The sequence below is a fragment of the Terrapene carolina genome, unplaced genomic scaffold, assembly GCF_002925995.2.
Source record: "Terrapene carolina triunguis isolate 2854851 unplaced genomic scaffold, T_m_triunguis-2.0 Scaffold22, whole genome shotgun sequence".
NCBI classification, from domain to species: domain Eukaryota; kingdom Metazoa; phylum Chordata; order Testudines; family Emydidae; genus Terrapene; species Terrapene triunguis.
Genome location: NW_020664373.1, coordinates 9135069 through 9157002, shown reverse-complemented (window position 1 = coordinate 9157002; position 21934 = coordinate 9135069). Strand labels below are relative to the sequence as shown.

The following is a 21934-nucleotide window of genomic DNA, read 5'->3' as shown; positions in this document are numbered from 1 at the left end:
CCAGTTATGTCATACATACATTTATAAGCACCCCCTCCCCATAAAGCGTTATGGGGTACACTGTCACACATGGGTGCTACAGAAAACCAACGGAAGATATTTCTCCCAAATTAAGAGTCAAATAGGATGTGAATGAAAATTATCAGCCATAAGGGAACTAATTCAATCAATGTATCTTGAAAAAGATGAGGCTGGTCATCAAGAAAACTTCCTTTGTAGAAATATAGTTGTAATGGTATCATGTTTTGTTCGCTAACATAGTTGTCTATTACCCACAAACTTCCTTGGCTTCCCAGGGTATGTCTACACTGCAATTAAAATCCTACAGCTAGTCCATACCTGCTGAATTGGTCTCAAAGGGCTCAGGCTAAGGGGCTGTTTAATTGCAGTGTAGACATTTGGGCTTGGGCTGGAGTCCAAGATCTGGGACTCTCCCACGTCACAGAGTCCCAGAGTTTGGGCTCCAATCTTAGCCTGCATGTCTACCCAGCAACTAAATAGTCCCTTATTCTGAGCCCCGCAAGCCCAAGTCAGGCACGTTAATATGAAAAATCCAATAATAGTAAAATATTTAAAACTAGTGGCTTGAGCATTGGCCTGCTAAACCCAGGATTGCGAGTTCAATCCTTGAGGGGGCCATTTAGGGAACTGGGGTAAAAAACTGTCTGGGGATTGGTCCTGCTTTGAGCAGGGGGTTGGAGTAGATGACCTCCTGAGGTCCCTTCCAACCCTAATATTCTATGATTCTATGATTTCAATGGATCATCGTCCAATCTCCCTATCTAATCTTGCAGTTTTGTACCTTAAGGTAGTAGTTGATTTCCTAAAGTTAATACATATGAATGAATGAATGAATGAATGAATGAATGAAAGGATCCTTTTTGTGCAGTATAGGGATTTAAACTTTAGGAGATCAAATACTACAGTAATATAGTGTGTATATCTATCTATCTATCTATCTATATTTCTTCCTCTGATTTTCCAACAGCACTAGACAAGTACTTCAAGATACATATGGTGTATAACTGATATAGATATGGAGTATACCTGGTAAATGGTGAGCTATGCAAAACTAAAATCAAGAACTGTTAGTACATGGATTAAATCTTTTAAGGAATTACTGTATATGTACAGTACATAATTCAAATAAAAGTCTTGCTTACTCTGTTGACAGTATAACAGAATATCTAATTTTAATTAGGATTTAACAGATTGCTAATCTATAGCAAACATTAAACTACTGACTAAACTACTTCATATTTTTCAGGAGCTAACTTTTCATTAGCCTGATGTGCTATGACTCACAGCCAAAATCCCATTTGATCTAAAAGACAAATCTCATACAGACATGGAATATTGATCCTGCAAGAAAAAGGACCCCTAGAACTCACAATATGATATCATATATATGACTTTGAGAAAAAGGGATAATGGCATTTACATTTTTTACCCTGAAAATGTAGTGGTTTGCAAATAGACTTGAGGAAAGCAGCCTCTTTATACAGTTTATCCAATGACAAATAAGTAGAATTAGTGCCATTAAAACAGAATGTTTACCACCTCACATGATTTATTTTTAAAGAGGTAGTCCTTACACTTAGAATGGGAGAAACAGAATTTAATGTGGTAAATGGAAATACTGCAGGAGACAAATGTGCAGTTTTTATCTGTGCCCTCTTTGTCTCCAAAAAGTGTGGCTCTCTCAGAACATCATGTAGCACAGACATTTTTCTAACTGCTTGACTTTTGGGGGTGTCATATCCTGAGTAGCACAATAGTGCAAATTAATGCCTAGAATGAAGACCCCCCTTGCTCACCTTGATGAACATATACACTAGTTTTTCCATTGAAGACACTGGGACTAGGCATGTAAGTGCTCAGTCAGGGTTGCAAATCCAAGCCTTAAAAGAACAGTATTATCTTACTGGGCTTGATCCAAACTCCCCTGGAGCGAATAGGAGTCTTTCCATTGACTTCAGTGAGCTTTGGAAAGCCTGTAATGGTCAAATCTGCTCAACGTCAGCTCACATAGCAAAAATAACAAAGTTTCAAATCCTAACAAGATAATTACTAACTTATTAGTGGATACTATTGCACCTTCACTGGAAGAGGGTTGTTCCAGAAATGACAATACAGCCTGGCAGGTCAGTTTGTTTAAACAAAACAGAATAATGTCTGTGCACATGTAGGAGGAGGATGTGATAGTATATATCTGCATGTGTTAACTGCAATTTAGATCATTTGTATTTCTATTTGGTCACTGTGGTGTATATTATATCACTGGTTTATATTGATGTAAACTAATACTGTAGTATCAGGGATATCTCAAACCACTCCCACCTCTAACCTACTAGTGGGAAAGGGAACAATATAATATTCAAAAACAACAAGGAGTCTGGTGGCACCTTAAAGACTAACAGATTTATTTGGGCATAAGCTTTCGTGGGTAAAAACCTCACTTCTTCAGATGCATCTTGTTGTTTTTGTAGATACAGACTAACACGGCTACCCCCTGATACTTAATATAATGTTCAGTATTACCTTACTAATATGGATAAAATACTAGCACAGAGTTAGCACAAAGACAGTGATGGGTATGATATAAGGACCCGGATATACAAGCAGATATGTACAGCAATGTGGCCAACTCCCATGATTTTATCACAAGTCTCTCAATTTTGGATGCTTTTTCTTAAAGCCCCCAGTCCTGGAAGCAGGCAATTAAGTGAAAATCTCAGTTTTTGTTTTTTTTTTAAAGAGTAAGTTTCTAGCCCTCAAGATTGCTGAGAAAAGCTTGAAAATTTGATCCAAGTAAACCCAAATGGTTCAGAGAGCAGGCCAAGAAAAACAATCAAGTTCATTGTTTTAAAAATCTCTTCATTTTTAAGCCCATCTCATTATTTGGGGCCTGACTCATGATTGTTGGCTCCGTGGGGATGGCAATTGGTATTTGTATAATCTCCTGGCAGTTTCCCTTGCTTTCTAAAATGGCGCAGCCAACCTGCATGTTTTCTCATGTTTTCCAGAATTTCTGGATCCAGTTGTCACAGTCCAAGGCAACTGCACCTGTATTTCCCCTCAGTGGTCCAGTGAGGGCACCCACCCTCAGGCTTCCAGCTCCCCAGCTGCTGCCTCTCTTGGGTGGAGACCCACATCTCACTCCTTTCAGAGCAGAGTATGTCCAGGCTCCACAGTTCCCTGCCTTCACTGTGTATTTCCCAGCACAGTCTGCCTAAACAGACCCGCGCACTTTCTCTTCAGAGACTGATAACAGAAGGATTGCTGCAGATTATAAGTTATCACACAGCAGTTCCTATGTAAGCCTACTTTATTCTCAAGGGAAAAGCACTACAGAGAAAACATATGAAAAACAATAAAAACCTATACACATGCTAATAAATTTACCAGGAACCCAACATGGATTCTGACAGGCCCAGTCCTTCCAACCTTACCCTAAGGATTGGGGCCCTCCATGAGCAGGGTCCTGTCTGTTTGCTGGATCAGGAAGAAGGCCCTGAGTCCATCTAAAATGAGGTTAATTTTCCAAAAGTTTTTTCTTTGTCTGTTGATCTCCGGAGAATCCAGTTTGAAATAATATGTGCATATCTATCCGAGAGGGACGGCTTCACAGGCTGATAACAAGGAAGTTTAGTAGCATCCCCGCTTCTTACTAGAAAAGGTACATACAATGCCACAGCAACACATACACAATTGCATTTTCAATACAATAGACCCCAAAGGTATTAACCCTAATTCAATCAAGGTTATCTTAATTCCATAAGGTTTCTTCAAGATATGGTCAATCTGTCATACCAGTTATTCTTTGATCTTTTTTTCGTGCAACTTCATTTCTGAGATGTGGAGATAGACAAAAACTGAGGCTTATGGAAATATAGAACATCCTCTATTGTGGCAAAACACGAAATACAGACTGAAGCTTCCTATACTTTAGTTTCTCAGGATGTTCTGTCTAGTCTTCCTTAGTGGTTTGCGGGACTTCATTTTGGTTCACATATTGCTTAACAACCCAGTGACTGGATTGGAATGGTGTGGTAGGTTTTTCATTAATGGTGAAAAATTATTTTGCATCTCATTTTTCATTTTAATGCAGTTATTGTCTGTTGATATGCCATGCCAATGAATAAAATGAGTTTCCAATTATCACTCAAGCAATGCCATGAAATTAAATTTGAGTATGATTTCATTTGATAGTTAAAATAATATAACCCACCTGTTTCTTCTCCAAGAAGAATAAATTGCCATCTCTGATTTTTCTTATGTCGTTTCTTATCCTAGTTATATTTAAGTTTTCAGGACCTGGATACTTACTCTACACCACTGTTTATTTGGTCTGGTTTTGTTTTCCTTCTGGCACCATGACTCCTCTGTCCTAAGCAATATGTTTAAATACTACTGGCAGAAGGCAGTCAGTTACTCCTGAAAGCATGCATGATACAGGGACAGGATTTTTTGCATCACTCATTTAGAATCAGCCTCATGGCTACACCCTTTTACATTTCATCTTGCTACTTCTGTGTTTACAGGGAGATCATTTCATGTGGTAGATGTAGCCATGGGTCACTGACAATTCAGTACAGACTTACACTTCTCTGTACATGAGTTTCTAATAGGCAATGGTTATCTTGGCCTGCAACCAGTCAGGAGTATCCCATTAGCACATATTTCCATAACTAATCACCAGCCAATAATTTTTAATATTTTCAATCAAGAACAACTCTATGTATACAAATTATTCACACGATATGCCAAAGAAAATCAATTTTTATTAAAATGACACTAGTTTTGATTGAAACACTGTGTGTGTGTGTGTGTGTGTGTGTGTGTGTGTGTGTGTGTGTGTGTAAAAAGGGGTATAAAATTGGGCTTTGCCAGGTAGCTACTAGTGTCAGGATCCTTAATTCACTTTAACTGTCTTATGATCAGAGAAGAGCAACCAACGGTGTCATTAAAGAGCTAATTTTTCTTCAAGCAAAACTGTCTATGGGATTTTGACAATAGCTGTGCTGCTTGCATAACAAACACTCATACTAGTCTTTAACATAATCAAACCAAGTACTCAGGGCCAATGGAAAGTTAGGAATATGACAAATGCATTCAGATCCTCCATATAGATCTGGACACTGTAGAACGGGGGAGTGAGAATAAAGGAGTCCATAGAGGGTGATGAGAGGGACCATCAACAAGCAAAGAAAAGCAGGGAATTGTTTCAAGGGTTGAGGCAAATATCAGGAAGGAATCTGAGGTAGCTTAACAAAAGGAACCAAAAAGGGAAGAAGAAGAGAGCAAGGATGGGTGGGAAGAGTCTTTGTGGACATCGGATTGTAGCAGGAGGACACCAGTTTCTTTCATTATGAAGATGGCTGACATCTCAGTTTTAAGTACAGTAAAACCTGCCAAGAGTGATCACTCGTGGGAGTTAGCAAAAGTGGTCACTTGTAAGAGGTGGTCACTCTTCAAAGGTTTGCACAGCAGAGACTGATGGCATTCCAGGGCTTCTGCAAATAGTCACTCATGACAGATGGTCTCTCTCTACAGAGGGGGTCTCTAAGGCAGGTTTTACTGTATTTGAAACCAGTGTTAATTTTTGTAATCAGGTTCATGTGGAGATGAATCTGGCAAAATTGCTAGATTCATGTATGAATCAATTACAGCTCAGGGATTCGCCTTGTCCCTATAGTATTGGGTATATTTAAAAATACCTGTTGGTTCTAGCACGATTCATATTATGTGTAAATAATCTCTCTACGATAGGTAGGCTAGCTATCAAGATGATAAAAAGCATTTTAAGTGTGCCCACTGTATGAAGGTGCTCTACTTCAATGAGCATTTCTGCACTTTGTTATTCTCAGACTGTGCTTTCATTAATTCAGAAAGTTACTTCAAGCCCATATGGAGAGCTTTATGTTTTTGAAAAGTCATTGCATAGAACACTGAATTTATATACAATTTTGCCTAAGGAGAACGGAATTATTTTTCTTGTGCCAGATAAAAAGCACCTCAAATTTCCCCAGAGGAAACAGGAGCCTATGCTATCAAAGCTTGGCTTCCAAGGGAAAATGCCACCTGGACAATATTATCATGGTAGGATTTGGTATAACCAATGAGATCAGAGAGGAGTGTTCACAACATTCACTGCTTCTTATATAGCAAACAGTGGTGTTAGTCATAATAATGGCCTCTCTCCTCCCACTCTCTGTTAATCTCCCATGACAATACAATGCTGCTAGTGAAGTCAAAATCCTCTTAAATCCTAACATTAGATTATAAAATAAATTGAAGTAATCAAATGTAAGCACAGAGATTCATACCTTATTTTAGATCTGTGGAATATTCTTTACAGCACACTAGACTTTTCACATAGTACGTTCAGTTGGACCAGACATTATGATTTAAGTACCACATGCCAAATTCTCAATTGGGGTAAACATTAAAGTAAATGGAGCTGCACCATTTTACACCAGCTAAGAATCTGACCCCAAGACAATCTTGGAAAGTGTATACCTAAACCAGCTGACTGTGCTGCGCCACCAGCTTCTATAGTGGCCAAACTAAAGAGCTCTCAGAGGTTATTTCAACCCAGTGCTGAAGTAATGCCCAGTGAATGTTACACATGAGCACCATTCACACACACCCCATCGGGACATGCAGGAACAGAAGGAACTATTTCACAGTGCAGTCACTGACTTTGTTCAGAGCCACCCAGGCCCTACTCCCTTGAACCTCCTTCCTGCACCCAGAACCTTTGGCACAGTAGATGACACCAGTTCCACTGCCGAAGGACCCTCTGCAGCAGCAGACAAAGGGTCTGGGTATGCTTCTAATAGTGTCTATTGAAAAAATAATATTTAAAGTAAAATTCACCACCAGAGGACAAATTTTGAGTCTACCAGCTTTTTAGCTGTTGTGTATTTCCTTCATATAGGACAAAGGACACAGGTACAGAGGAGATTATTAAATGATTGTAGCTTCATTCATTGTGGCCACTGCATTTCCACTAGCACTGACTTGCCCACATTGTAGTAGGAAATCCAAAATACTACAGGGCTAGAGACTGCTTTTGGCACTAAGTATCCTGTATGTTGTAACCTTTATTATTCATAATTAGTCTCGGAAAGATTAGATTTTTATGGGTAAATGTTGATAAATGTTGATTTCACTGTACACACACAAAATGATGAAAAAATATGTCCATCTATAACAGACATTTACAGATAGGCAAAGGGGGGAAATGCTGCTGGAGAACTTATTAGAGTTTGATTTAAGGCTATTTATTATGTATATATTTGATGTGATTTTGACAATTAGTGTCTTAACAGATTTAAAGCTTTAACTTTTTGAATCTCAGCTTTTACTATAAAAGAATAATCATTGTCTGTCCCTCACAAGTGCCCAGAACTGAACATTTAAAATCAATTAAAAATGCTTAAACCCCATAATGTTGCTCAACTGGTGAATATTTGAATAAATAAAATAAAAAAATCTTAAAATAGTGATATTTTCCATTGAAATTATTTAAAAAATTGAATTCTGCCAAGTCTAGTCATAATATAACCAAAATCATGTGCTGGGGATGGAGCCAAAGCAGTTTCTCCAGCACTCAGCACAATTGCCATGGTATGAAAGAGAAAAAGAACAAACAGGGAAGAAGAGGCAGTACAAAGAAAGAAGCTGTGGAATGAGAATTGATTGTGCTTTGGATTGTGATCTCCTGATTTGCACTAGATAAAGCAACTGGCACCTGGGCTTGTATTCCAGATGGATTGCCATTTGTCTGACTATAGAGGAGCTCTTTTGGATGGGCAAGCCAGTGATGGCTTTTGAATGTTGCAGCTAGCAATAGCAGCTGTTTTTTACAGTATGGAGGGTACAGAGGTAGGGTTCTGTTGCATAAATAGAAAGGAAGCAACGAGCCTGATTCCTCTCCATGTCACGGTGTTTCAGCAGCATTATTCCTTTTTACATCCCCTACCCCGACACTATTTCCCTATTCGATTCTCTGCCCTGCTCCATAATACCATTTTACAGTTGGATCAAGGTCAGGGCATGAGACCAGAAAGAGGAAATAGCCTAAATAGTGACATCACATTCACACAGTGAAGACAAACAAACAAACTAGAGATCGTTAATCTGAAAATGGATGTAGCTATTTTGAAAATTTTGAGTAGTTTTCTGGGCAGCTCCTCAATGGTATCTTATAACCGGAGCTAGGAGAGAAAGAAGGGTAAATAGTTAAAACAAATCTCTTCCCCTACAGTTCTTTCCAAGGCAATTCCAAATAGCCCTTTACTAAATAACTCAAAAAAACTCAAACATCTTCTCATATTTTTAAGGTGTGATGGTCTGCTTGATAATTTACTCTGGATGGAGAAGACTTCAACCAATCTCTTAGATCCTAGATTATGTGCATCACATTCTGCATCAAGTCGATACGGCTGAAATCACTTGGTAACATGAACATGACAAAGGGGGCAGCTAGTGCAGCAAGGAAACCCATTTATTTAAGCAAAAGTCTTCAATCTCCTCTCACCCAAGTAAAATAAGCCCACGCTGGCTGGCTGTTACTAATAGTTTGAGCTAGCTGAGTAGTCAGAACTGTGCTGATGGCCTTTTTAAGGTTTCTAAACAGACCTATGTTCAGGGATTCCATTAGATCTTTTAACCCTTCTGTCATATAATACTATTATTCCTTATTATCTACTGTCTGTAGCAGAGGCGCCATCTTTCTTAGTTGACGGAGGGGTGCTCGACCCTCACTCTGCCCCAGCCCCAGCCCCAGACCCCACTCCACTTCTTCCCCCAGGCCCCCACCGCCTGCCGCTTCCCACCCCCACTCCACCCCCTCCCCATCTCTTTCTGCCCACCGTTCGTCCCTCTCCCCTCAGCACCTCCTGCATGCCGCTGAACAGCTGATTGCGACAGGTGGGAGGTGCTGGGGGGGGAGGGGGAGGAGCTGATCGGCAGGGCTGCTGGTGGGTGCTGAGCACCCCCTTTTTTTTTCGTGGGTGCTCCTGGGCTGGAGCACCCATGGAGTCGGCGCCTGTGGTTTGTAGTGCCCAAAGTGTGCTAGAGAAGACACGCTCCACATCCCAAAGTACTTAAAATCTATACAGAGCATGACACAAAAAGCAAATGCAAAATATAACAAAATGTACTGTGGGAAACAGGCCGTGGGAACAGAAGACAGGATTTTCAACAATGTCATATTGCGTTGGCCCAGATGCTGCAATGAGCTGTAGGAGGGTGGCCCTCTACTCAGAGATCCACCCACATGGAGCTCATTGCAGGATTAGAGCTTTAGAAAGGTATGACCACACAACTTTAGGGGTTTACATTTTGTTGATTTATATTTTAATTTTGACTAGTTTTTGCTTTTCGGTTTATTTTTATTATATAAAATATACACAGTGAACTTTGGTATAGTGAAACTCTATTTGTAGGGAAGGTGAATGAAAGTCCCAATTAGTTAAATGCATTCACAATGCGAAAAATTACAGTCCCAGTTACAGTGCACCTCTGCTTATGGTGAAGTTGTTCTGTGCCTGCGACTTTATTGTAACTACTGATTGTAACTGCCAGAGGCCCTTCCGTGCCTGCAGAACAAAGGGCAGGATTTGCACCTTAGAGCACACAACAAAATAAGCTGACTGTCTCTGTGGTGGAGCATCTCACAGCATTCCTAAATACGTTTATAATGTTACCAGTGCAGTAGGTGGGGAGGCCAGACACAATAGAAATGCCTAGCTTCTTATTTAGTGCATATTGGAAATCGTTACACTTTTATTTTAGAGAAAATATGGTTTATGTTTAGTTCATATTAACTTTCTCATGATTTTATGACATCTACAAATATATGATAGAGGAGCCTGAGATATAACTTGTCAGTCATATTTGTAAGTGCTTTGAACACTCAAAGTGAAGTAAATGCTACATATTATTATTATGCAAGTGCTAAGTACTATGATTATGGTAGTGAAAATGGTGTAGCAATTACAACTATAACATCCTAATGCAATGGGACTAACTAACCATTGCATTACTTCCGTTTTATTCCAGTGTAACATCACTAAAATCAGTTGAGTTATGGAGTGATCAATCAAGGCCAGTATATGGAGAACAGAGTCAAATAATTATTTTTTAAATTGTTTCTAATTGGTAACTCTCAATTACCCTTCAAACATAGGTTTTGCTCACTATAAATGTTATTAATGTGTACATTTTATGCTGTCGTGTTGTAGAAGCACCAGGTACAATATATGTTAATGCAGGGCAATGCAGATGAGAAACAATACACTTTTCCTTAGCACAAAATATTACCGGTGTTTACTCTATTTCAAATTAACTTTCATTTAGGTATGTGAATTTTACAAATATGATATGACAGCTTGAAATATTACTTTTGCAGCATGGACAAATGTCAGGAAAATTATCCATCTGTGCTCACAATGGCACCCAGCTGCATTGTTGCCTCCAGTAAGATGGTGTCTGATGTCACTCAAATGAACAGAAGCATTCATTTCTTTCTTGAGATTAAATAAGAGATATTTGTACATGACAGAATGTTTAATGTATGGTATATCACTCTGTGAGTTCTGTTTTCACCCTTGCATACTGTTATTTTTCTCCCACTGTTAAGATATGTCAATTTCAAATTCTGCCCACTGAACAGTTACATTACCTACCAACATATTGTGGTGTTCCTATTGCAGAATTTCCATGGGAATTAAGCAAATTGAGTAGGCATAATTTTTTGTCCACTGCAAATCTACTTTCTCATTACACAGAACAATAATAATCAGTTATTAAAAATCTGTGTTTCCATAAGCTTAAGAATGCCCAGTCAGAAATATCCATACTGTGAAATATCTCACTCTCCTACAGCTCTTACACATGAATAGCTAATAAGAATTTTGTTCAGGTTCATAAAGAAGAAACAGCTCATCAAGCAACTTGGTAAACACCTGAAAGAATGTAAACATTATATAAACCAAGCACTGCAAGAAAAGAATTATGCAGGAATTCAGAAATTATATTTAATTTCTATAATAACAGTAATAGCGTTTAGAGTGCTTTACATCTTCAGATCCCATTGCAAGCGTTAAGCAATTAATCAAATAAAATGAGTGCTGTAGATTATTTGCTGCAGCCAATTCTTAAGCAATGCTTTTTTTACCTCTCTAGCATTCTGATTCCCTGCATGTGTCCCATTTCATAAGGTCACATCAAGTTATGTTGTGTCAAATAGCATTTATTAACTCAGCCTAAACTCAGTCAGCATGACATATACTACATTGCACTTTGTATCAAAAATGAAAAGCAATTCCACTGATTTTTAAATGCATGCAAGGGCCAGCAGATACCTGGGTGATTTTCATATTTATTGCATACCAAGTTATTACATGGCAGGAACGACTCCACTTAAGATGTTCTCCAGCCATTTAAAATAACATTTCCCCTTTACTTTTAAAATTCAACCCACAAAGGATTGAAAGGTTGATTTTCTCCTCCTAGTAGGAGAGTAATACCAACTGATGCTAATAGGAATTACTGATGCACATCAATAGGGCACTAGACCCCTTCATTTTTCAGCATGGCTAGGACATACTGCTGTGCCACTTATATTCCAATTTGTGAAGAGTAAAAGCTCACCACAAAGACAGATTTTCCTTCTACTCTGCTGAGCTTATGTCTCATTAGAGTGTACACAAGGGGCAACAAAACTTAAAGATGTAAATTCTATGAGGGCTAGTCTACACTACCCGCCCGGATCGGCGGGTAGAAATCGATCTCTCGGGGATCGATATTTGCATCTCGTTGGGACGCGATAATCGATCACTGAATCGACGCGCGTACTCCACCAGCCCAGGTAGAAGTAAGCGCCGTCGACAGGGGAGCCGCGGCGGTCGATTTGCCCCATCCTCACAGCGGGGTAAGTCGGATCAGATACGTCAAATTCAGTTACGCTATTCCTGTAGCTGAATTTGCGTATCTGAAATCGATCCCTCCCCCCTCCCCCCGTAGAGTAGACGTAGCCTGAGTGTGGCCATGGCAAGAAAGACATGGAAGCAAGGGGACTTAAGAAGCAAAAAAGCTGGTTTACCTGATACTGTATAGCACTTTCCCAGTCTTAGAAATCCTCAGCAACTTGTTGTCCGTTGTAACATCATGGAAGTTTGCACCTTTCTCATTGGCAAAGAATAAATCAGGCTTCCAAATAGAGTCCAACATAGATGGATCCAAATCCAAGGAGTCATCGGGGTATTCACTGTAAGCCAGGCGTGAGTCGTTCCACTGCTGTCTCAAAAAGATGTTCACTCTGTAGTCCTACGGAAATGCCATGCACAAAAGTCAATCTCTTGCCACGGTGAGAGTTCAGTTTAACTTTCCTGATGCTCACAATGATTTTAGGTTCAGTGCGGTACCAATGATATAATAAACCTACATATTACTCTTCCCTTTGAATGAGAGAGCTATTATTTAAAAATAAGGCAGTGCAAGTGGCATACTGCACCAAACTAGTGCAACAGGTACATTTTCCAAATCAAAAATGATAGTCCCTTTTCAGCTGATGAAGATAATATCATCTACAGCCATAATATTAACTACAACCCCCTATTCAATACTGTGGATTAACGTGAAGCTCAGAAATATCGAAGTATTACTAGCTGTAGAGTTTTCAGTAATCGCAATGTAAAATAAACAGGTATGAAAATATCCCAAAGAGTAACTTAACTCAATCATTCACAATCTGTAAATCAAGAGATTCCAGTGCTCCCGGAGATAGGTACTAAAAGCTTTTGATACAGTCTCCCACAATATTCTTTCCAGCAAGTTAAAGAAATATGGATTGGATGAATGGACTATAAGGTGGATAGAAAGCTGGCTAGATTGTCGGGCTCAACGGGTAGTGATCAATGGCTCGATGTCTAGTTGGCAGCCGGTATCAAGCAGAGTGCCCCAGGGGTCGGTCCTGGAGCCGGTTTTCTTCAACATCTTCATTAATGATCTGGATGATGGGATGGATTGCACCCTCAGCAAGTTCGCGGATGACACTAAGCTGTGGGGAGAGGTAGATATGCTGGAGGGTAGGGATAGGGTCCAGAGTGACCTAGACAAATTGGAGGGTTGGGCCAAAAGAAATCTGATGAGGTTCAAAAAGGACAAGTGCAGAGTCCTGCACTTAGGACGGAAGAATCCCATGCACTGCTACAGGCTGGGGACTGACTGGCTAAGCGGCAGTTCTGCAGAAAAGGACCTGGGGATTACAGTGGACGAGAAGCTGGATATGAGTCGACAGTGTGCCCTTGTTGCCAAGAAGACTAATGGCATATTGGGCTGCATTAGTAGGAGCATTGCCAGCAGATAAAGGAAAGTGATTATTCCCCTCTATTCGACACTGGTGAGGCCATATCTGGAGTATTGCATCCAGTTTTGGGCCCCCCACTACAGAAAGGATGTGGACAAATTGGAGAGAGAGTCCAGCGGAGGGCAACAAAAATGATTAGGGGGCTGGGGCACATGACTTACAAGGAGAGGCTGAGGGAACTGGGCTTATTTAGTCTGCAGAAGAGAAGAGTGTGGGGGGATTTGATAGCAGCCTTCAACTACCTGAAGGTGGGGTTCCAAAGAGGATGGAGCTTGGCTGTTCTCAGTGGTGGCAGATGACAGAACAAGAAGCAATGGTCTCAAGTCACAGTGTGGGAGGTCTAGGTTGGATATTAGGAAAAACTATTTCACGAGGAGGGTGGTGAAGCACTGGAATGGGTTACCTAGAGAGATGGTGGAATCTCCATCCTTAGAGGTTTTTAAGGCCCGGTTTAACAAAGCCCTGGCTGGGATGATTTAGTTGGGTTGGTCCTGCTTTGAGCAGGGGATTGGACTAGATGACCTCTTGAGGTCTCTTCCAACCTTAATATTCTGATTCTAATTCCATAGGAGCTGATTATGTGATATAATTTCTCCTATCTACATCTTAGTTCCTGTTCATAACCTTTGTGTACCTATTGTATGTTTTTCTCTGTGTGTTCTCTAATTCTCTACTCCTCCACATCTTTTCTACTTATCTTTATGTTAATTGCATTCTCCTGCCCAATAGCCTTTTAGTTACAACTGGGAGGACAGAAATTATTAAGTGGTTCATTTAGAGCTAACTTTAATACTGTGGCAAAACTGGCCATTAAGAGGGAATGTTATAACTATAACAGCATGTAGGTACTGATCCAAAGCCCATTCAAGTTGATAGGAAAGACAGTTACATATATTCTGAGTGTATCATTTCTAAAGAGGTTCCATGCTCAACAAATACAGGTGTGGCATTGATCGCTTTGTTGCTGTAGTTATATATTTAACTGACATCAAGCCCCCTACATTTAACTGCCCTGAGAATAGTTTATCAGAAATCCACATGCCATTCATCTTGAATATTTTAGTTTCAGAAATCTTTAAGGATATTAAAACTGATGATATTATCTGAAAGAAGAAATCTGTTAGTGAAAGGGACTCGAAATAATTCCATCTTCTGCACAAAAATCCTGCATTTAGGATTTATTCTGCAGTAGCTAGAATATATGAAAATGGCAGCAATATGCTTCTGACTTGGAAAATGTATGAGTTGACATTTGTTTAGTTAGGCCACTGAATTGCATAGTTTAAAGAATGTATCATCACTGAAAAATAAGATAATATTCTCCCTATGATTAGTGATGCTGTAAGTTATTAGCTAAATATGCAAACTCTGACGAATAAGCCCCTCCAAATTTGAGTTTCCCACTGTTCATTCACAAGGCTTGTGATGAAAAATGTGTTGCTGAACTGACAAAACATTTCAAACAGAGCCAAGTATAGCGACTGATGAAGCTCCTGAAACCATAGGATAATGTTTTGGGATTTCATTGGGAGCATGATTTTTTTTTTAATTTTGCCTATGTGAATATGAGCCAAATATGAGTGTCAGAGAGTAATAAGGGGCTGATACTGGGGGGCTGAGCTCATGGAAAGTCAATTATTAAAGGCACTGATAGAATTTTTCAAAGAAAAGCCTACATATATTTTTCACAAGCCATTTTTTTCTGTGCTATGGAGTTTCATATGGTTTATGATTAAACAAATATTTTGAGTTCTAAATTGCCAAAGCATCTTTGTATCACATACGGAGACAAACTCTAGATGTCTCCTTTACTCATTTTCTCAGCCTTAGAAATACAGTAATTATCTTGTAAATGTACATGGGACAATTTCCACTACAAAGATATGAAAATACTCTAACAAAATTACTACAGGAAAGAGGGGAAGTGCTAGCAGGGAAGAGGGGAGATTGCTTAGGACATAAAGTTAATATATTCAACTGTGTGAGTGGCTTTTAATTTCTCTGAAGTAGGACACATACTGAAGTTAAATGAAAGCAAAGGGATTTTTTATTTCCAGGACACTTCTATAATTGTTCACTTAAATCATTACAGTCTTTAAATTTCCTAAAAACCTATAAAAGAAATATGCTTTCATCAGCTGCAGTACACACTAATTTAGATTAGAAGGAATGAACTGCCAAGTACTTTTTGTTAGAAGTGTTAGTATAGGATGATATACATTATACCAAAGCTGAATTTAAATACCAACAGCCTTAAATGATCCTTTACTGACATAGCTGGAAGGATAATATTCAGATCGATCATTCTGGTATATTTGGAAATATTTTCTCAGCACATTTTTGTGAGAAGCAGAATAGCATTATTATAGCCCCTCTTTGTCTCTAATTATTTTTGCTTCCCGTCTTGATGAAAAATTAAAATGAAACACAAACTTTAAAAGGTAGTCCTGGATTTCTTTCTCTGCTGCCTCTTTGCAACAGGGTAAGCAGGAGGGTGTGGAATGCTAGGAGGACCGTAGGTTAAGTACAATGATACAGTATCTTGTCTAAAATTTTGTATTTCTCTGAGATTATGTTTTTTTGCTGATGCTATGAATATCATCCTGGAAAGCAGTCTTTTCTGAGAATGATATCACAATTTGGCGTATCGGACAGCACATAGACTCATAGACTCATAGACTTTAAGGTCAGAAGGGACCATTATGGTCATCTAGTCTGACCTCCCGCATGATGCAGGCCACAAAAGCTGACCCACCCACTTTCCCTTAACTCAGCTGTTGAAGTCTCCAGATCGTGATTTAAAGACTTCAAGTCACAGAGAATCCTCCAGCTTGCGACCCCTGCCCTATGCTGCGGAGGAAGGCGAAAAACCTCCAGGGCCTCTGCCAATCTACCCTGGAGGAAAATTCCTTCCCGACCCCAAATATGGCAGTCAGTAGAACCCCGAGCATACAGGCAAGATTCTCCAGCCGGACCCTCATTTTACCAGCGATGGCACGTTATTGCCTAATTGACTAAAATCACGTTATCCCATCAAACCATTCCCTCCATAAACTTATCTAGCCTAATCTTGAAGCCAGAGAGGTCTTTTGCCCCCACCGTTTCCCTCGGAAGGCTGTTCCAAAATTTCACCCCTCTGATGGTTAGAAACCTTTGTCTAATTTCAAGCCTAAACTTCCACATGAGTTATTTGGTAAATTCCTGAAGGCAGGAATGGGTGGAAGGTATTAAACCACTCACAGAGGGCTGATTTACACCAGCTGAAGAACCAATTCACAAACTTTAGCTAATTGCATTTGCTGGTGTCACAGAGACATGAGGTCTGAACACAGGACTGGGAAACAAAAACTCCAAGTTCTAATCCCATCTGTGGCCCTGGGCAAGTCATTTAACTTGTTTACCTCGGTTCCCCACTACCAAGTGGGGGTAACCGCACACACTTTTTCACAAAGGAGGGTTGAATATTAATTATTGTTGTTAATATTATTATTATTTATTAGTTGATAGTCAAAAATTCTTTGAGGATTACGGGCTCAACCCATGGATGCACCAAGTTAATACTAGACACAGCTCAGGAAATTGGCTGCGCAGAAAGGGCGGTAGAAGGTCTTGGGCCAGCTGGGGACCAAAATAGCCAGCAATGTGACTTAGAAGAGCTGCAGGACTGTTCTAAATTACTCGGACTGCAGACAGCTGCTGTGCTAGCTGGAGATCTGTCAGAGTGCCGTGCATTCCGTGGGGCTTTTTTCCATCCCACCCTTCCCCCAACAGGGCTTTCTTCACCCAAGGATGTGATTCAGGTGTCTGGGGGAATCAGCTGCCCCTCCCAGCCTCAGCAGCACAATGCATTTGCAAGAGGGTCAGAGAACTATGCTATATAAATTCTAAATATTAATATTATCTGGCAGAGAGTTGTTAAATGACCTGTTGTAGGGCCCTGAATCAGCCAGGTGCTTGAGTACACAGACTTCTGTGAGACTACTCATGTACTTAATGTAATGCACATGCTTAAATACCTGGCTGAACCAGGGCCTAAGTGGCTAACTTGGCGTCCCATTTTTTATAGTGAAAAGATGACACTGTCCATGCAGCCACAACAAAGTTCTATTGCACTTTACCAGTTGTAAAGAAAGGGCTAATTTATTTGCTGGATTAAGTGGGTGGAATGCCACTGAAGCCAGCAGAGAACTTATCCCAAATGTCAACCATTGATTAAAGTACACACCAGCAATACAATATCCTTGCAATTAGGCATGTCTATAATGAACAATTAGTTTGTCAATCTATAAACTGCTCTTAGCTTCTCCATGGGCAATAGCTAAAAACCCCTGGTCATTAGCTACAATGAACAACTGAATTCTCTGGCAGTGTTGCTCAACTTGAGATAGATTACTCATCTATGATATTTAATCACAGCTATTTCATGCTGAGGTTTTACTAATTAATTCTGCACGTGTAAAAGCATTCAAAATAGTTATGTCAGTGGACCAACTTCATCCCCGCTGTATCTCTGCTTTGATCAGTGGAGTTACATGAAGGATGAGTTGGCCCACTCTTCATAACATAAGGCCTGATCCAAAGTGAAGACAATGAAAAAACTCCCATTGACATAAAACGGCTTTGTATCAGGCCCTTTGTTATCTACCACTGTTCTGGCATAATGTACATCATCCTCACAGGGAAGAAAACAATTTCCTTTGGAATAAAAAAAAAAGTGAGACCGTCCCATTTGTGTAATACAATTCAGAAGAATTAACAAGGCTGCATTTTGTCTCTATGGATCATTTCATAGAATTGAGAGTGAAAACTCACAGCAGAACTGCAAGCTGTGTTTTATAAACTGAATTTTTTTTAAATAAATATTTTTCATAAATGCATACTTCAAAATGTATTCATACCATTACAAATTAAAAAAACCCAAAGCTGAGAAATTTCAGTAAATTAGGGTAGTAAACATGTAAGGTGGAATTTTCAAAAGTCCTTAGCATTGGCTTAACTCTGCTCCCATTGAAATCATCAATAAAACTCCCACTGATTTCAAAGGGAGTGGAGTTGGGCTAATATGGAGGGTTTTTTTTAAGAAAAGCCCACCAACAAAATACAAAATTAACTTCAGTTTCCCACCAACCTTTCATCATTAGTCCAAAGGTATCAAACTATGCAGTCATTTCAAAACCACTGCTGACTGTGAACACAGAACCTGTTACTGTTTAAGGACAAAGGGCCCATTCCACCAGTTTACCCAGGGTCAAATTGTTCTCATGCATTCAGATCACATGAAATTCACCCCTCTGCAGGGGACTTGCACAAGGTATATCCACCACTTAAGTTCCATTTAAACCTTCAAAAGAGGGCTTGAGTGGAACTTAAGTGAGGCAAGAGACTTATGCTGACCTACAGGTTGAATTTCACTCCTGTATCCGTCCTACTCAGAAGTCAGAAATTATGCCTGTTGGTGTTAATAAGAATTTTGCCTGAGCAAATACTGCAGAATTGGGCCCCAAATCCTGCCTTTCTCCCAGTGAGCTCATCTGAGAGCCGAATTTGGTCCCCAAAGGTTTTCAATATGCCTCTTCCAAGCAATGTTCTGAAAATATCGCCTTTAGTACTTAAAACCTAAGTACTTTAAGCATTTTGGTCCTCTGAGACATGAGTGTCTTCTTTTGATTTTCAATCTAATGTATAACCTACTTACAATTTTTTTATTTTTTTTATTTTAGTTTTATGTCAAAATCATCAAGAGCATTTGATGGGAACAAAATGAGTTCTAGATAGCAAAAAAAAGCCCTCATTATTTATCACAAGGGATGCAAAACTTTTCAGCACATAATTAAATTTACTTTGGAAAGCAAAGTAGATGAGCAGTAATTGATGCCTGCCTCTAGGAACATTTTACAAACATACTCTAAACTAATCATTAATGCGATAACAGTATTAGGAAAATCAATATCAAACGGCTGAAACAGCACCCACTTTAACAGAACTCATTCAACACTATCTGCAGATATTATGAATAAAGCAAAACAAGGAAGCCAACAGTCTTTGTTTTCATTTACTTGAGTGTTTAGCTTTTTTCAGCAGAATGTGTTAATGAACATTGAAAAGGTGCACATTAACATATTTGATAGATAATAAAATGCAATGAGGGGATTTAATCAAAGCAATGAAGGAGTCTAATTAATGCAATCAGCATTAGGTCGTGCAAATATTTTCATTGAATGCCATCTTGTAAAGCCAGTGACGTGCAGGATTTTTGCTACTTAATGCTGTGCCTCTCTCTCTATGTGCTAAGACCAACAGAAAAATGTGTGACTGAATGCAAAACCCATGACTATGTGAATAGAACTTTCTTCTCAGAATCCTTTAAATTTAGGAAATCTTACCAAGACTTTAAGGATACTGAAAATAAAGTCTGTTGATTGTTATAAATTATGTGGTATTCTGATTTTTCCCCTCCCTCTCAGTTTCAATGTTGTTTTGATTTTCTTGTCAAGGTCATTTTAAAAGACTATGTATAAATACTGTAAGTATTTTCTGTAATGCTTTTCAACCTTTTTCATTTGCGGACCCCTAAAAAATTTCGAAAGGAGTTGCGGTCTCCTTTGGAAATTCAACCTGTGGTCCCTCACTATAGAAGTCTTACACTGAAAACTGACTGAACAGAATTCAGCTATAAATGTTGCACAGGCTTGACATGGCATTTGATGCAACGTGAGAAAGGGCGCTAAACTGTGGGTTTCTATGGTAACAACAATAATCCCGGGTTTTGACCTGTAGGTGGGGGTATTCACATACTTTTGATTGATCAGAAAAATGGAATGCCTTTTCTGGGATCTGAAACTTTATTTTCACTGTCACCTTTTGCGGACCTCTTAGACATAGTTTGCGGATCCCCAGGCTCCGCGAACCACAAGTTGAAAACCACTGCAGTAAATTATAATCTATACTGCCTCCACTCTGCTGTATCCCCTTATTGTTTATATTGGGGACACTCTCTTTCCATATTATGTAAGAAAGTTGCCTAGTTTGTTAAAAATGCAGTTCATTGATTCTTTAGTGAAAAGTTAGATAGAGGTTTTTCAAAAGCACCAAAGGATTTAGGAGAATAAGTCCCACTCATTTCTGTAGGACTTGAGCTCCTAAATCTCTTCAGTGCTTTTTAAAATTTAAAATGATGGCATAATTTAAATAAATATTTAAATCGGGTATCTATTAACTAGCTAAGATACACACATGTTCTTTCAGAATGCAAACATTTCAGGGCAACATTTATAACCATATTATTTAAAACCTGTGCTTGATTTGCCATGTCTTTTTATAGATAATGTGTTTGATGTTGATTATAGGGGTTTGATCCTGCCAAGCGCTGAGAAATCTCTACTGTCTTTGACTTCAGCAGGTCTATAAGGCACTCAGCAGCATAGGATGGATCCATAAGGGGACTAAACAACACAGTGTCAGAACTGCTGTGTGATTACTTCAGAATAGCTCACAGCTCTTTCTTTAAACTGGTGCACAGGAATCTCATTGGATTTTGTTGTGGAGTGAGATATATTCTCATTTCAATGGGGTTGTGAATACACCTGATTTTTAGGGAGGAGCGGGCAGGGGAAGGTTAAATCTGAATCCAAATTGCAATATGTAGCTAACCTTATCTATAGTAGACTGAACTAAATCCCTGGATCCAAATACTCCAGAATTTTCACGTATTCAAAATATGAATTCATTCTGTGGTGCCAACCCATTTCTAGTTTCTGTAGTGGGTTGAACACTTAAAGTACTATGGACAGGACTCCACCACACTCAATCACCGTAGCTTGGCTCCATGTATAGTCCCATCAAAGTCGATAGGCCTGTTTGTAGCGTAAGAATCCATGAATGGAAAGATGGCCAAATACTACCTGTCCGGAGCGCTATGCTATTTTAAAAAAAGTCCCTTCAGCATCAACAGGAATTATGAGCACTAGAAGGGAGCATGTGCACCAAAAGTTCTTCTCTTTTTAAATTATAGTAGAGATGTATGAATCTCAGCACTTAAGGTTCACAAGGATTTGTGAGGAATCTGTTCTTTGAACCTAATTGTATAGATTAACATCCACTCCACTTTGCTTTGAGTTGTCGGGTTCAAACAAAAGCAAAGACTCAAAGCAAATCTGGGAGAAAATTGTCTCAGTCTACCTGATGTTGGGTTGAGTTTTTCCTGGTTTCAATCTCAAAACCATAAATAGGCCAAATTCACTTAAATGTAGTTAAGATTGCCCCTATAGGTTCACACATGTTTTGGTGAAATGGTCAAAGTTTCCCATCTGTAACAAAACCTGAAGTCAGAAGAATTGTATCTGGTTCATTTCAGTTTCATTACTGAAATGTCACACAACTCTAATTTATAGCCCTGGAGATTACTAAAATATGTAAAGCTCTAATTGTAGCATTATGATGCAAATGTGAGACAGAGCCATCAGACATTTCTCTTAGAGTTAACCTTGATTTCCATGTGTATATCCAGGGGATACATTTATTTAAGTCATAACCATATTTTTTACTACTTTG

The 21934-nt window shown here is 39.2% G+C and overlaps 1 protein-coding gene across 2 annotated transcripts in view; it reads right to left on the bottom strand.

Moving 5' to 3' along the window:
- The window catches only part of LOC112117531 (glycine receptor subunit alpha-2), a 156613-nt gene that overhangs the window by 98965 nt on the left and 35714 nt on the right, over window positions 1–21934 (bottom strand). For both annotated transcript variants that reach the window (XM_024215500.1, XM_024215502.1), the window contains exon 4: window positions 12119–12342. In XM_024215500.1, coding sequence (XP_024071268.1) covers window positions 12119–12342 — 224 coding nt within the window. The remainder of the gene's footprint in view (window positions 1–12118; window positions 12343–21934) is intronic.